The sequence below is a fragment of the Anomaloglossus baeobatrachus genome, chromosome 9 (assembly GCF_048569485.1).
Source record: "Anomaloglossus baeobatrachus isolate aAnoBae1 chromosome 9, aAnoBae1.hap1, whole genome shotgun sequence".
In the NCBI taxonomy this organism is placed as follows: domain Eukaryota; kingdom Metazoa; phylum Chordata; class Amphibia; order Anura; family Aromobatidae; genus Anomaloglossus; species Anomaloglossus baeobatrachus.
In genome coordinates this window covers 56,889,632-56,906,739 of record NC_134361.1, presented here as the reverse complement: position 1 = coordinate 56,906,739, position 17,108 = coordinate 56,889,632, and the positions used below count along the sequence as shown (strand labels likewise).

The following is a 17,108-nucleotide window of genomic DNA, read 5'->3' as shown; positions in this document are numbered from 1 at the left end:
TGTATGAGAGTGAGTGTGAGCCGGTGTACACTGGTAACTATGATACACATCGGGTAACTAAGGGACCTTAGTTACCCGATGTGTATAATGGTTACCAGCTTTCACGGCCTCCGTGAAGATCCCAGCATCGCAAGGTTATGTGTGGCGCTGCTGGGATCCTGACGGAGCCGGTGTAGAAGCAAGCGATATCCCAGCATGTTGTGATGTGTGAGGTGTGTGTGAGGTGTGTGTGAGAGTGAGTGTGATCTGATGCGTGTGTGTGTACTCACCTGGGAATCGGGGCTCCGTGTCAGTTGGGCCAGAGCGAGCGTGCATTGCGTGAGGGGGGCGGGGCCTGCAGAGAGCCGGGGCGAGAGGCCAATCCGTGTGGGGGTGGAGGGGCCATGGCGAGCCCAGCGGCCAATCAGCTTTGTGTCACCGTAAGGACACAATTTCGGAGCATGACAGACAGACAGACAGACAGACAGACAGAATAAGGCAATTATATATATAGATATATACCTGTAGAGGAATTTGCCAAGAATGGAGAACAAAGACAACAAGGAACATCAGAATTTGGACAGGAAAGAAAGGAGTAACAGACTTAGGCTATGTGCACACGCTGCGTTTTTTTGACGCTGCGTTTTTGTGCGTTTTTGGCCGCTAAGAACGCACAAAAACGCACCCGCGGCAAAAACGCATGCGTTTTTACCACGATTTAGTGCGTTTGCTGCGTTTTTGATCTCTGCGTTTATCTGCGTTTTTCCAATGCATTGCATGGGGGGAAAACGCAGAAAAACGCACGAAAGAATTGACATGTCCATTTTTTTTTAAGCTAAAAAACGCAGCTTAAAAAAAAAGTTGTGTGCGGACAGCAAAAATGAAAACTCATAGAGTTTGCTAGGGAAGCAAAGTCCTGCAGTTTTGAGGCCAAAAACGCACCCGAAAAACGCGCAAAAACGCAGCGGAAAATGCACTGTGTGAACTTACCCTTAGGTCAGAAAAGTCAAAAGCAAAATCTGCCTGCATGTTGACTTGCAGCACAGTGAAAATCCGTATGAAATGACTTAATGCGTTTCATATATACAGTACAGACCAAAAGTTTGGACACACCTTCTCATTCAAAGAATTTTATTTATTTTCATGACTCTAAAAATTGTAGATTCACATTGAAGACATCAAAACTATGAATTAAAACATGTGGAATGAAATGCTTAAAAAAGTGTGAAACAACTGAAAATATGTCTTATATTCTAGGTTCTTCAAAGTAGCCACCTTTTGCTTTGATTATTGCTTTGCACACTCTTGGCATTCTCTTGATAAGCTTCAAGAGTTAGTCACTAGAAATGGTTTTCCAACAGTCTTGAAGGAGTTCCCAGAGATGCTTAGCACTTGTTGGCCCTTTTGCCTTCACTCTGCGGTCCAGCTCACCCCAAACCATCTCGATTGGGTTCAGGTCTGGTGACTGTGGAGGCCAGGTCATCTGGCGTAGCACCCCATCACTCTCCTTCTTAGTCAAATAGCCCTTACACAGCCTGGAGGTATGTTTGGGGTCATTGTTCTGTTGAAAAATAAATGATGGTCCAACTAAACGCAAACCGGATGGAATAGCACACCGCTGCAAGATGCTGTGGTAGCCATGCTGGTTTAGTATGCCTTCAATTTTGAATAAATCCCCAACAGTGTCACCAGCAAAGCACCCCCACACCATCACACCTCCTCCTCCATGCTTCACGGTGGGAACCAGGCATGTAGAGTCCATCCGTTCACCTTTTCTACAAAGACACGGTGGTTGGATCCAAAGATCTCAAATTTGGACTCATCAGACCAAAGCACAGATTTCCACTGGTCTAATGTCCATTCCTTGTGTTCTTTTGCCCAAACAAGTCTCTTCTGCTTGCTACCTGTCCTTAGCAGTGGTTGCCTAGCAGCTATTTTACCATGAAGGCCTGCTGCACAAAGTCTCCTCTTAACAGTTGTTCTAGAGATGAGAAGGTGTGTCAAAACTTTTGATCTGTACTGTATATGTGTTGTCCTCGGTGGGATTTGAACCCAGGACCCCAGCGCTGCAACACTTAGCCACCATCATGCAGCAGTGATGACTTTGCACCAAGCTGAATACTCAAAAGAAGGACTGCTAATGCCGTCAGGCAAGAGGGCGGTTCAGTTCAAAGGGCTCCTGTCTAGTGGCCACAAATTATTGATGTGGCCGCTGGCCGACCACTTGCACCATCTCAGGCTAATATTGACTTCTAGGTTTGTTTCCTACAATAGAAGCCCTGAAGAGGCTGATTGCATACTTATTTATATAAGTTCCAAGCTAATGGTTTCCTTTGCAGAGGAATAGGTAATTCTTATCACAAACTGATCTCCGTATGTTTTTGGGATTTATGCTACTGATGGCCTAAGATCAAGTGCAAATCTAAATAGAGGACAGTCTTGGACTGGCCCACAGGGGAGCAGGAGAATTCCAAGGTGGGCCCCTGCAGAAGGAGTGCTAATGAGTAGCGCTAAAACCCTTGACTCCATATTTACAAAAAAAGAAACATCATCTAATAATTAATTAAATAAAGGCCCCAGTTTGATATCATATAAAAACAAAAGTAGATTTCTGTACTAGGATCAGGTTACTTTGGCAAGTAGCTGAACAGTGGGCCCCTAGATTCAATGTTACCGGTGGGCCTTGGCACCACAATCCGACGCTGACATAGGAGATCACCAGTTGCGACTCATTCTTGCTTCCATTGTCCTCCTTTTGCACTGCATTGGAATTTTCTGTGTATTTAGCATTGTACGACAGATGCTTCACGGTTAATGAATTCTCTCTATACTTGACTTGCTTTTAAGTGCTTGGTAGAAATGGGTATATAATAAGGTGTGAGCTGAAAGGCCATGTGTCCTGGGTGTGGGGGTTTCATCGAATCTAGAAACCGAAAAGGATACATACTATTCTGACTGCATTAACTTGCTTTTTGTATTACTAGTATAGTTTGGCAGTGCATACCTGTCACAGCCTTCTCTCTGTATTTTGAGACTAGTGACAGAATCAGGACTAGAGTCTCTCATTGTCATCTCATGTCTTTCTTTGGTTATGGCAAGGATCAGTTTTCCATGACAGCAGCTTCTGATTCCTGGTTGGGTGTTTCCGGTTTGGGATCACTCCCAGTCCCTTTATATACCCTCTGCTTCCAGCAGAGAATGCGGGTTATTTTCTTTGCCATTTGGATTCTGGATCTGGAAGTGGAAGGAGCTGCTGGAGCACTTGCTGTTTGTAGTGGTGTAGTCTGCAGTACTGGTGCCTGACTGTAGCTTAGTTGTTGGAGTCAGTCTATTGTTGCCTGTCTTACCTTCCCTTGGCGTGTTGTTTTAGTGCAGTGGTGGGACTACTGGCCCTTACCTTCCCACTCACTAGCCAGGGCTATCCACAGGGTGTCTCAGGGCTTCAGGTTCCTGCTTGGTGACAGATGAGGAACCTGTATAGGGCAGGTAAGTAGATGAGGTGGTGTCCTCAGTGTACCCCTTTTTTTATCTTGGTAAAACCCCTGTCTATTGTGTGTTTTACATCACACCAAACCTTCTCTAAGTCCATGCCATAGAAATACTAGTGATCGGACCACAGAACTACAAATCGCTGTATGCATATAACCTTTTTTCACTGTGATTTGGAAGTATTACTGTGAGCGTAACTGGTACAAAACAATTTTTGCATCAACCCCGACTTTATTTTTTAATTATTTTTTATTGTCCTTTTTCTTGCTCCCTTTTCCTTTGCAGCCTGGCCTTTTCATCTTTCCTAGTTTTTTCTACTGTCCTGACCTGGAGACTAAAAGGGTGCTTTACATGCTGCGACATCGCTAACGATATATCGTCGGGGTCACATAGTTAGTGACGCACATCCGGCGTCGTTAGCATCGCAGCGTATGACAGCTAGGAGCGACAATCAACAATCGTAAAAACGTTAAAAATTGTTGACACAGCGCTCCTTTTCATAATATCGTTGGTGGTGCATGCCGCTGGTTGTTCGTCGTTCCTGCGGCACCACACATCGCTATGTGTGACATCGCAGGAACGACGAATATCTCCTTACCTGCGTCCACCGGCAATGCGGAAGGAAGGAGGTGGGTGGCATGTTATGTCCCGCTCATCTCCGCCCCTCTGCTGCTATTGGGCGGCTGCTTAGTGACGCCGCTGTGATGCCGAACGACCCGCCCCTTAGAGAAGAGATTGTTCGGTGTCTCCAGCGACGTCGCTAAGCAGGTATGTGCGTGTGACGCTGCCGTAGTGATATTGTCCGCTACAGCAGCGATCACCCCCATGACGAAACAGCGTCGTGGGCGGGTGCTATCGCTAGCGATGTCGCAGCTTTTAAAGCACCCTTTAGTCCGTGCCGTGACAATACTAGTGTTCGGACCAAACTACAAATTGCTATATAACTTTTTTCACTGGGATTTGTAAGCATGACTGTGAGTGTGACTTGTACCGAACAATTTTTGCACCAGCCCCAGACTCTTTTATTATTATTATTATTATTATTATTATTATTATTATTATTATTATTATTTATTTATTTATTTATTTTTTTATTTTCTACTTTCTTGCTCCCTTTTCCTTTGCAGCCTGGCCTTTTCATCTTTCCTAGTTTTATCTACTGTCCTGACCTGGAGACCTACAGTATGCCCTATATTCTGATTCCATAGAGTTGCTTAGGTGTATGTGTTAATAATAGATCACTACTTTCTTCACGAGATGCACGAGTTGCTATAGTATGTCTGCTCATTTTGCGTTTCACTAATGGATCTGGTGAATGTTAGAGGATAACATAGGCGTTAGATTAGTTCTGTCTTGCACTAAAGCCTTGTATAAACATGAAATTTGCACATAGTCTATACTGTATAAACATTTTAGAATGTTAGGAAATAAGAAGAAGAAAATAAGAAATCTAGCTCAGTTGACAATATGAGACCAGATAAAACATTTCCTTTTGTGGTATTTAAAAAAAAAAAAAAGAGAAAAAATTCCTTGTAATGCGTGGGAGCTCCATTCCAAGCATTGCAGCGGAATAACACTACATTGGTCCAGGTGTGTGATTAATCCTGCCTGGTATCAAAGTAAAGGCAGCGAAAACTGGTGTATGGGATTGTGTAACTAGTTACCCAAGGGTAGAGAGAGATAGATCAGCAATGCAGGGGCCCGAAGAAAAATTACACTGTATGGTCAGTGTAATTGTGGCGCCCTGGACTAGCCAGGTCGTCACAGGTAACACTCATACACCCCCACCCCCACTAGACAGTAACATTAGCCAAACATAAAACCCTTGTTGCCTCCCTCCAGGGTCTGATGTCCACACCAGGCAGGGCGGAGCCAAGCGGTTGGCCCCACTCACCGAGGAGTTCACAGGCCTGGAGGCGGGAAAAGTGAAACAACAGTGGAGGAGGTTGAAGTGAGAGGAGTAAAGTGGAGAGTGTCTGGGTTTGCGGCCCAGGCACTGACAACAAGGTTGGCAGACGGTGGTGGCCGTCTGCAGGAGTGGTGAATCAACGTGGAACCGTAGGACCGGGGACGGGCGGTGGCCCGCCGGTACCGACCAGGGAGTGAAGTGAAGCCAGCACACACAGCCAGGGCCATCGGACCCCGACTAGGCTTGGAGTCGCCGTCAACAGTCAAATCCGAGTGTGACAGGAACACCAGGGGTTCCCTAACAGCCAAAGACCCGATAGAAGGCAACCGCCCACACCGTGAGGGTATACAGCTACCGCCTAAGGCTAGAGACCCAAGGGCCAGCGCCTGCGGGCAAACGGGCTCCTCCGGTATCCATACACCGGGGAGCGGACTACCGTTGGGGATCCATCGTAGTCAAACAAGTACATCAAGGTGCAGGGAAAGACAGCCACCATCACCTGTCCGGGGAGAGACACTGCAGCCGGCTGCGGGACCCGTCCATCCAGCCGTTTGGTTTACCGAGGACTTTGTGCATCTCTTGCTGAGTGAGTACACCCGTGCCATCTGGCACCGCGCCGCGCTGTCCCTGCAACTCTGCACCTCACCAACCCTGCCTCCCCGTCACACCACCGGGCCCTGGGACCACCGACCCCTACCCACGGAGGGGGAAAACAACATCCCAGCTGCTCCTTACCATCGCTCACGGGATCACCGTCACCAGCAGCGGTGGTGCCTATCTTCACCACAACCCGTGGGTGGCGTCACGGACTAAATTCCCCAAACCAGTCACCCCTTTCACTCACGGGCGAGGAGCGCTGCTCGAGTCCCCGGATCCGGCCCACCGCTCAAGACACCGAGCAGCAGCAGCCGGACTCGAGCGTTAGCGAGCGACCAGCAGCGGCGGCGTCCTCCCCGCCCGCGACACAAGTACCGAGCACCCGAGCATGGTAGTGCTCGCTCATCACTAGTTACGAATACTGAGCACACGAGCATGGTAGTGCCCGCTCATCACTAGTTACGAGTACTGAGCACACGAGCATGGTAGTGCTTGCTCATTACTAGTTATGAGTACAGAGCACCCGAGCATGGTAGTGCCCGCTCATCACTAGTTACGAATACTGAGCACACCAGCATGGTAGTGCTCGCTCATCACTAGTTACGAATACTGAGCACACGAGCATGGTAGTGCTCACTCATCACTAGTCATTTCCTGACTCTGAATGACATGCCATATTACACAGTTCCTATTTAGAAGCATGGCTTCCAGTGGAGAAACTCTTGATATTCATATAGTGGCACACGCAGCTCACAGTTGCATTTGGTGGGTATAGAGAGCACAGTAACTCCCCCTCTGGGTGCTTTATCGGTAATTACCTTTTTAAAATCCAGAATCAACTTTAAACTTTATTAAAAACATCTTTTCCCAAAAACCTTTATTTTCAAATGCAAAGTCACTAAAACGGGAAACTTCTACTTTAAAATGTATATAAAAATAATAGTTTAAATCTTTCAGTACCAGGAAACGTTTATGACTCTTGTAATTCCTTTGTCAGGCTGCCACGAGCCGAGCGCTGTAATGTTCTATGTACTGTAGCTGAATGCTTCTGTATAACTACAAGTGCCAGCATTCCTTACTTACTGCCAGGTGCATAGAAATGTTCTATTTGGACACAGAAAAAGATAGATTGCATCTAAGAAACTTCGGTCCTTGCACGTGTCCTCTCTCGGGATTACCATGGTCTCAATAGTGGGTTGTATAGTCTGTGGTGCGGTAGACACACCCCATCATGGCGTTGTTTACCCTTCCTTCATAGACGTGAGGCTTTAAGCTCCTATTATTTACAGACCTTGGTGTCGGAGAACTCAGGACGCATTATACATTTATGATAGTTGTACTTTTTTGTTTCCCAGCGGCGTCTAATCATAGAGGCAAGCACATTAGTCAGTGAACTTAAAACTTTTCTCCAGTGTTCTTAGAACTCGTAGCGTTAACAGAAGTACAGCTTTCCTCTGACACATTGGTGCGGCCGGTGCCAAGAACCCATGAATCCGCCGCGCCGAATTGTGTAACCTTGCATAAAACACATCCGTCTCAAACAACAAGCAAACCGCATTCTCTGCCAGAGATCTTCACAATATAGTGTGCCATTCCGCTTGGCACCGGGGAGTCTTGGGCATGTAGGAGTTAAGTGATGACGAGTCCTGGCAACTTCTGCTTTTCCTTATAAGAATATTATTCTGAAATGTAGCTCTGCTAAATGGAATGTGTGAATGGAGCCAGGGAGAAACTTAAAGGTGCAACGTTGTGTAAATATCTGCCCTCGTCCAAAGACGTATCCATTATCTACACAAATTATCCAGGATACACTATGTACCAGTCATTTAGAAATATTTGCCTATCAAATAGAGCATTAAGTTATGCTCAAAAAATTGTGTGATTCCCTGACATGCTTGGCCAGTCCAGCACCTTTCTTTATCAAGGCAGTGGTAATCTTGTTGGTGTGATTGAGGTCGTTATCATGTTGGAATATGAAGGGAGGGATAATTAATGGTCCCCTCAATGAACTATAGCTCCCCATAGCCGTCAGCACTCATGCAGCCAGAAACCATGACACTCCCACCACCATGTCTGACAGTAGGCAGGACACACTTGTCTTTGTAGTCCTTACCTGGTTGACTCCATCTGAACCAAATAAGTTTATTTTGGTCTCATCAAACCACAGGACATGGTTCCAGTAATCCATGTCCTTAGTCTGCTTTTCTTCAGTAAACTGCAGGCTTTCTTGTACATCATCTTTAGAAGAGGCTTCCTTCTGGGATGACAGTCATACAGACCAGTTTGATTCAGTGTGCGGCATATGGTCTGAGCACTGACAGAAGGGCCCCTCACTCCTGTAACCTGTGCAGCAATGCTATTTTGAAAAGACAACCTCTGGATATGACGCTGAGTGCATGCACTCAACTTCTTTGGTCAGCCATGGCGAGGCCTGTTCTGAGTGTATCTTGTCTTGCTAAACCATTGTATGGTTTTGGCCACAGTGCTACAGCTCAGTGTCAGGGTGTTGGTAATCATCTTATAACCTCGGCCATCTTTATGTAGCGCAACAATTGATTTTTTTCAGATCCTCACAAAATTCTTTGCCATGAGGAGCCATGCTGAACTTCCAGTGACCAGTATGAGAGAGTGTGTGAGATAACACCAAATACAACACACCTGCCCCCCAATCATACCTTAGACCTTTTAACACTAATGAGTCACATGACACCTGGTACAGAGAATGGCTAATTGGGCACAACTTGGCAATTTTCACTTAAAGGGGGCTTTGCACGCAGCGATATCGCTAGTACACGCCCCCGTTGTTTGTGCGTCGCGGACAAATCGTTGCCCGTGGCGCACAATATCGTTAGGAGCCGTCACATGGACTTACCTTCCTAGCGACGTCGTTGTGGCCGGCGAACCGCCTCCTTTCTAAGGGGGAAGTTCGTGCGGCGTCACAGTACCATCACTAAGAGGCCGCCCAATAGAAGCGGAGGGGTGGAGATGAGCGGCCGTAACATCCCGCCCACCTCCTTCCTTCCTCATTGCCAGCGGCTGCAGGTAAGCTGTAGTTCGTTGTTCCCGAGGTGTCACACGTAGCGATGAGTGCTGCCTCGGGAACGACGAACAACCTACGTCTTCAACAATCAACGATTTTTTTAAATTGAACGATGTGTCAACGATGGACGATTTGGTGAGCATTTTCCATCGTTAACGGCCGCTCGTTGGTGTCACACGCAACGACGTCGCTAACGATGCCAGATGTGCGTCACAGAATCCGTGACCCCGGCGATATATCGTTAGATACGTCATTGCGTGTAACGGGCCCTTAAGAGTGTACTGACTTTTGTTACCATCAGTTTAGACATTAATGGCTTTGTGTTGAGTTCTATAGAAGGCACCAAATTTAAACTGTTATATAAGGTGCACACTGACTACTTTACATTATATGACAGGGTCAGATCTTCAGTGTTGTCCCATGAAAAGATAATAATAATAATAATAATAATAAATAATATTTATTCACTAATATAACACTGTTAATTCCACAGTGCTTTAGATACATCAGCAACACTATCACTATGTTTTTTGAGTGTGGGATGAAACTGGAGGAAATAAACGCAAACACGATATAATACAATATTTACAAAAATGTGAAGGGTGTACTCACTTTTGTGATGTACTATAATAAATGTGAATTTCCAACTTATCAAACTATTTTCAGGGTCATCAAATATCAGAAATTTCGAATAATTCAAATGACCCAAATTCTCATGAAACATTAAATTCTTTATTATTTTATTTAGACAAACACACAAGAAAAATATTAAAAAGATGGATAATGATATAAAAATATCCTGGGTTCAACAAGTTCAAATTTTTTTCTGATGCAGTTTTTATGGCTTGCCTTAGAGACAATAACTCTGCATAGATTCATTGGAATAAGCAGATTATTTCCACCCCTATCTTTGGTCTCTCAAATTGTTTATTCTTTTTTAGCTGTATGCTAATGCACTAGCACTTTCCTATAGATCACAAATTATATATTATAGTTGACCTTGATGTGGGCGAATTAGGGGTTGAATACTTTTGCAAGAGACCAATTTCACAAAAACATATGTACAAAAAATTTGTTCAAAAAAATTGTGTGATGAACCTGTGTGAATTTATCATGTACAATATTAAAAAAAAGAAAAATTAACACTTGTTGAACCCAGGATATTTTTATACTAAATGTAGCCTGTGCAATTTTTAATCTTGTACCATCCCTCTGAGACAGAGACACAATAATGAGTTTCTCTACTGGGTGAAATGGGGTTAATGTCTGTCCGGTGCTGCTGTGTCTGGTTTCTCTATCCGATGGCACTCAGCCACCAGCGGAAAAACTAGACTTTGTTTATTCATTGCGTCTGCATTCTCGTAGCTTTCGCCCATCTTCCATAGCAGAATATTGCTTCTTTTTTATTTCGTACTCCTTTATTTTAATCAATCAGTAAAAATCAGCCCGAGCACATGTCTGACACAAGGCGTTCTCGTAATAAAACCGTTCTCCTGCCAAATTAATGACTATGAGCTGAATGCTGCCATTGGGCGGAAGCCCAGACCTCGGAGTTACATAGAATCCCATTGGATCCTGTCTTCCTCAACCATGCGCAGATTTGGGGAGGAAATTCCCTGTTTCAGTCTACAATGGCTGACTGCACTTTGCCGTAGTGTCAGTATCTAGAAGGTTTCTCCCTAAAGTTAAGACTTTATGATATGCTTGTGATTTGTGTGTGCTTGTACATTTCTTTTTCTGATTGTTCCTTTTGTTTCCTTTTTTTGCAGGTTGCTGAAACGTGCCTTTTTTTCCGAAGCTAACGCTGCTTGGATTTCTGTCTAGTGCTGCCTCCCTCCTTTTTTTTTTTTTTTTATTTTTCCTTTTTTTTTTTTTTTTTATTTTTTTTTTTATTTTATTTGTCGTAGCTTGCGGGCCAAACGCTTACGGCAATTTTTAGTCTTTTTAATTTCAAAACAAAAAAAGTGTATATATACATCAAAATTTCATTAACCCGTCACGCCTTTGCCCATCTTCATCATTTTATCCATCGGAAAGTAAGGAAACTTTGCAATTGCCGAAGCCTTTTCACAACCATAACGACCACCATTAAGTTCGGAGCTCAGAATTGCTTTCACGGTTTTGCGTTGGCTACTTTACCCCCTTCCCCACCTACAAGTCCAGAAGTGGCGTAAAAGCCGACACGTTCAGACTTTGACATTTGCACTTTTTAAAGAGCTGGCCTCTGGTTAGATTTTATTTTCAATTTATCTGATAAAACTTCTATTTTATGGTTGGATTTTTATGTTTTATCCGTGTCTCTAAAACAGATATAAATTGACTTTAAAAGAAAAAAAATAAAAAAAAAGAAAAAGAGAAAAAAAAAATAAAAAAAGAAACCTTAAGTGCTGACAATTTTTTTTAACCAAAGTAATTCAAATAGTTCTTTTATTCATTTAAACTTGAAGTCCACTTTCCCCCGTCCCCTTGTGATAAAGAAGAAAACGATTGTAGTACGACAAAAGGTGTCTGCTTAGGCCGGAGAAATCGAGTCTTTAACATGGCCGTTAACGTCTCCTTGGTGCGCGACACAAAATGGTTGACGCTAGAAGTATGCCGTGAATTCCAGAGAGGCACTTGTTCAAGGTCTGATGCAGAGTGCAAGTTTGCACATCCGTCACGGAGTTGCCACGTGGAAAACGGGAGAGTTATTGCCTGCTTTGATTCATTAAAGGTAGGAGAAACCTTTGATCCTTTTTGCTATATTTGAAATGAATCCAATTTGTCGTACTGTGAGAGAGGCATCAAAGTCTACAAAAAAATACTAGCTGCCAATTTACAGAAATCAGTCTGCACAAAAATATATTTTCTATAGCTGTTCGATAATTCAAGATATCTAAAACTCTCATGTGAAAAAGTAAAGGATCTATTGGGTTAAGAGTGTGGGGAAAATGTTTAAACTTTAACACCAAAAAAATAAGAAAAACACAATAAGGCCAGAGTCACACTTGCGAGAAAGTCTCGCATCACATCACCCAGCATGGCCACACACTCTCCTGACAGAGATATTTCTATGCAGCTAAGACGCTTCTGTCCGGAGGGCAGCAGGCCGTTCCGGGTGATGCCATGCAAGACTTGTGCGGTCTCTCGAAAGTGTGACTCTGGCTTAATGTGTAGTTGCGCAAACATTTAGTAACTAGAGATAGAATCATGGAGTGGTAGAGTTGGAAGGGACCTCAAGGGCCATCGGGTCTAACCCCATGCGAGTGAGGCTTTCCTAAATCATCCCAGCTATATGTTTATCCAGTTTCCGCTTGAAGATTTCCATTGAGGAAGAGCTCACCACCTCCCGTGGTCGCCTGTTCCACTCCCTGACTGCCCTCACCACCTCCCGTGACCGCCTGTTCCACTCCCTGACTGCCCACACCACCTCCCGTGGTCACCTGTTTCACTCCCTGACTGCCCTCACTGCCTCTTGTGGTCGCCTATTCCACTCCCTGACTGCTCTCACTGTCAGAAAGTATTTACTAATGTCTAAACTGAATCTCCTTCCTTTAAGCTTCATCCCATTGCTTCTTGTACTTCCTTGTGCTAATGAGAATAGGGTGGTTCCCTCAGCACTGTGACTTCCTTTCAGATATTTGTAGACCGAAAGGAAATAGATCCTCTACTTTTTTACATGAGAGTTTTAGATATCTTGAATTATTGAACATGAGATGAGAGAACCCATCAAAGTTTGGGTTTGGCGGGTTCAGCCGGACCTTAGATAAAGTTCAGTTCCGGACTCGGACTTGACCTGAACCTCATTGGAAGTCACTGATTGGGCAGTTTGACTCTTCGACCTATGCAGCCAGCCATAAACAGATTATTTCCAGAGAAGGGTGGGATATTTTTATTAATTTTTTTTTGTTTGTAAACACTAAATCCAATCATGCTGTTGTTACCCCCAGTGCAGGACACTCAAACACTGCAAGCGGCTCGCACTGGGCCGAGGACCGAGCGAACCCAAGCACAGCGATGCTCGCTCCAGTAGTCAGCATACATATAGCACTCAAACTCCAAACTCGAACACTGATTTTTTGGTAAATTCTGTAAAAATGTTTACTGTTAGAGGATCCGCTTATCTCTGGTAGTGACTTTTGGTATTTATGATCCACATTGGCCGTAGCCGATTGTATCAATTTTATCAGTTCGTAGCTAGATAAGATTCTAACTCTGGCACATAGTTTGCCCAAAAGATGCGACAAATGTATTAGGAGGGCAGAGTTTCATAGGAGAGCAAAGATGGGAAATACAACGGCATTTAGTAGATCCCCAACTGCCATGAAAAACCCAGAGACCTTCTGTCTAACCACCTAGAAGCCATAGTGACATTTGACCATAACATCTAGTAGGTAAGCCTTTTATTAGTCATACAGGTCCATTGGACCCCAAGCGAGTTTGTTTTCATCATATTTCTGCAAGTATGAAAGATAGGTAACCGTCCGTTTTGGTGGCTTCCTAGCTTGGGAGCCTCTTTCTCCTTAATGCATCGCAAAACATGGCATTGACTACACTTGCCACAGTGAGGTGTTGGGGTCCCATGGACCGGTATTCTGGCACAACTAACTGAAGATTAAACTAATCTAAACTAATTTTATTGCTGCACTTACAGGACAGTGCTGGCTTTATAATGAAGAGGACACCCTCCATCTTTGGAGGGGGCTCTGCTACCAAGCTTGATCCATATACTGGCACAGACGGTAGAGGGTTGTTCAACAACTGCTTAGGGCTCCCGTCTTACCACAATAGCTCATTATAAAGCACCTAATTATTTCTCTCTTAAAAACTACTAGTAATTGGGAGCTATAAAGTTTATTAACTCACGCCCGTACAAGCAATCTAATTGATAGGACACCGCTTTTAGGAGGTCAGTGGGCCCTCCAACCTATTGGGCATTGTCATCTGTCACATCAGGAGGAGGGTTGAACACAAACATTTATACATTGTGTTATTCTTACTGGAAAGTCTAGGAAAGGATAGGGGGGATAATTTATTGATATCTGGAGGTGCAACCACTGAGACCCACAGTGATACTGAGAATGGGGCTCTGCAGAAGCCCATCTGAATAGAGTGGAGCTCAGGCATGCAATGCACCACCATTCATTGATTGCGAGCACCATAGACATTAATGGAAGCATCACTGGGGGAATAGTGATAAAGGGGTTGTCCTATATGAATATCTAGGAAATCCAAAAGTGCTTTATTATGGAATTCAATGCACCAGGAATTGCAAAGACACTTATTTCTTGAATAATGCTTCCCGACAATTTGCATATGACTGAGCAAAGATCACAGTGTGTGTGTGTGTGTGTGTGTGTGTGTGTGTGTGTCTGTGTATATTAATATAAACATTTTAACCATTTTATATTCCGGCAGAAAAAGCTTTAGATCAATTCTGATGTAATATACATAAAGCACATAACCATGAGTCATGGTGGCAGTGCTGAAGAGTCATGGTGTCCTGGTTCTTATCCTACCATTTCCTCTTTGACTGATATACCTTTAGTTGGTATTTTGGAATAGCTACTGATGAAAGCTTGTAATTAAAGTTAGGACAGCTTGTCCTATAATGTAAGAACGTCTAGGGTCCTCCAGAAAGAGACCCTTTAAGCCCTTCTCCCCTCTAGTTAACTTAAGGAGGTCCCAAAAAAAGAGATGTCCTCAACTTTGATTGCTCGAAAAGGTTATTTGAAAATGGGTTCTCTAAACCGGGCAATCCCTTCAAGCTTGTCAAATTTGAATTTGTTTTATGATTTTAGAAAAGTAGACTAATACAAAAAAAAACCCCGGATCTCATCTAGACTACCATATAATAGAATAAGAGCCTGGCATCTGTACCGTGCAGCTTCTCTGCAGGTTTCGTCATGCCGGCACATTCGGAGGGTGGCAGGACCTGCTTGACTTGAACTTCTGAAAAAAAATTGCAGAATTATCTATTGAGTTTGGTCAGGATGAAACTTGTTGTCCTATCTTATGAGTAGCTTGAAAGGGCAGGAAGGATGGAATGACTCTCATAATTATTGAATGAGACAGAAGTGTTGGCTTTTAATTTTCTCTTTTTTTGTTCCAGACTGTTCATAGATATAATGACTATGACAACCCCTCCCCCAGTCACGTTTTAACAAAAAAGAATAGATATTATTCTAAAGCAACCCCAACCCCCCAAAAACACAGTAAGTTAATGCTGTTCAAACACAAATTTTAAAGGGTTTAGGAGACCAATTAACCTGTAATGTATGATGGCATCCAACTCTCTTCCCAATCAAGGGCAATAAGAGTCAGACATGTGTAAGATGTGACCACTTGACTGCAGATCTGCAAATCGTCTTACCTTCCGACATTCCCCGCTCCCCTTTTGATCATCCTTTCTTAGCAATACGTCCTCATTGTGGCTGGATGCATTCTTGACATCGCTAATCGAGAGGACCCGAGAATCCCAGGAGGTAAGGAGAATCGCAAGTCTTCCACCCAGCAATCACGGAGTACCCACCTGCCAATAAACTAGACTCCTGCAAATCGATTCTCCCATCTTTAGACACAGTTAATCTAGACAAAATCCCCAACTTACTTTGCTGAAATATTGTGCCAGTTTTGCCAGGAACCTCCACCACGCTTCATTGTTGCCTGTAGACACCAGCCCTTTGGAGATCAAGCTGCTTCTGTAACAGCCAAATATTTCACATTTTAACATATAAAAAAAGATGGTAGCAGGTGCTCCTCTGGAAATTTTAACTATGTATATGTCACGGGTGTGTCACGGGTGACAGACAGTCACGTGGTTTCTGGCCATAGAAGGTCACAGCGCTTAGCTGCGCAAAATACTCCCTGACTTTCCATTGTTCCTGCTGTCAGTATTCATTGGTATAGGTAGCTTTCCTGCTGGATTCATCTCTCCCCCTTTTGGACCCAGCAGGTGCTCACCTTCTATCCAGCTGCTGATCATCAGTATTCTCTTGGTGCTTAAATACCCCTTCCTTCCTTGGACTGGTGCTAGTGATATTTTTCAGTTCATTCAAGCCGAAGTTGCATGCAGCTGGTTTGCACTCCTCTGTGGTATTATTGCTGAAAATTGCTGAATTTCTACCTGAGTCATCTAATCAATAGTAGTTCAATGCTTTCCCCTGTGTGCCCTCCTTGTGTCTTCTATAGTGTTTAGTGGGGTTGACAAAGAGCTCATCCCATCCATTCCCTATTTAGGTCCCAGCACTAGGGATGCCTAAGGTGAGGTATCTGGCTCGGCGAATAGGTGTGGAACGTATCTAGGGTGGTTATGGACCCAAGGGACCAGCATTAGGTTTGATAAGGGGTCACCATCTTCCCTTTCCCTAGACACAGGGTTTCCCTTCCCTTTCGCAGTGTGCTTGGTACTTCTGCGTACCAAGCGTGACAGTATATTATCTCTTTATCTGCCTGTCTAAAAGGACGCGAGGTTTTGTGATAAACAATCCTTGGTCCATCTGGGCAGGAATGGATGAAGTTAAATTTCTAGAAGAAGTAACTTTTAGGTGCACAGCACAGTTGGTTCAGTGGAGGCTCTTTGATGGAAATGATCTCTTGTTCATGAGCCACATTGAGCTGCTATATGATCAACCAACTTTTGTAAACCTGTATTTATGTCTCCCTTATTGTTCCATCGTGTACAAATATAAGAATACTGCATAATTGGTACCATGTAACCATTTTCAATTATCTACTCCTTGCCATTTTATGGCCTCTTTTTATGGTGTTGATTGTCTACAGAATGAATACAGCTAGGATGGGTGAACATTTTTCGATCCTCTTTTTCATGCCAAGACCTCGTTGCAGGGCCGGCTCCAGGTTTTTGTGGGCCCCGGGCGGAAGAGTCCCAGTGGGCCCCATCCACACGCAGACACACATACGTACACATACATATACATATTTAACGACAAACTCACAAAAATACATATAGAACTGACACATCTATACAGTCATATACACTGACATACATAGATACACATCATACATGCATACAGACAAACACACACAGCTCTGCTGGATACATACATACACACATAGCTCTGCCACATACACACATAGCTCTGCTATATACAT

General features: G+C 43.9%; 1 protein-coding gene across 5 annotated transcripts in view; it reads left to right on the top strand.

The window, feature by feature from the left end:
* The window catches only part of MBNL3 (muscleblind like splicing regulator 3), a 233,956-nt gene that overhangs the window by 110,711 nt on the left and 106,137 nt on the right, over positions 1–17,108 (top strand). For 4 of the 5 annotated variants that reach the window (XM_075323729.1, XM_075323726.1, XM_075323727.1 and 1 more), the window contains exon 2: positions 10,784–11,727. In XM_075323729.1, the coding sequence (XP_075179844.1) occupies positions 11,554–11,727 (174 nt within the window). In that variant the 5' untranslated portion in view covers positions 10,784–11,553. Of the gene's footprint in view, positions 1–10,652; positions 10,671–10,783; positions 11,728–17,108 lie in introns of those variants that run through there. The other variant, XM_075323728.1, reaches the window with a different exon arrangement.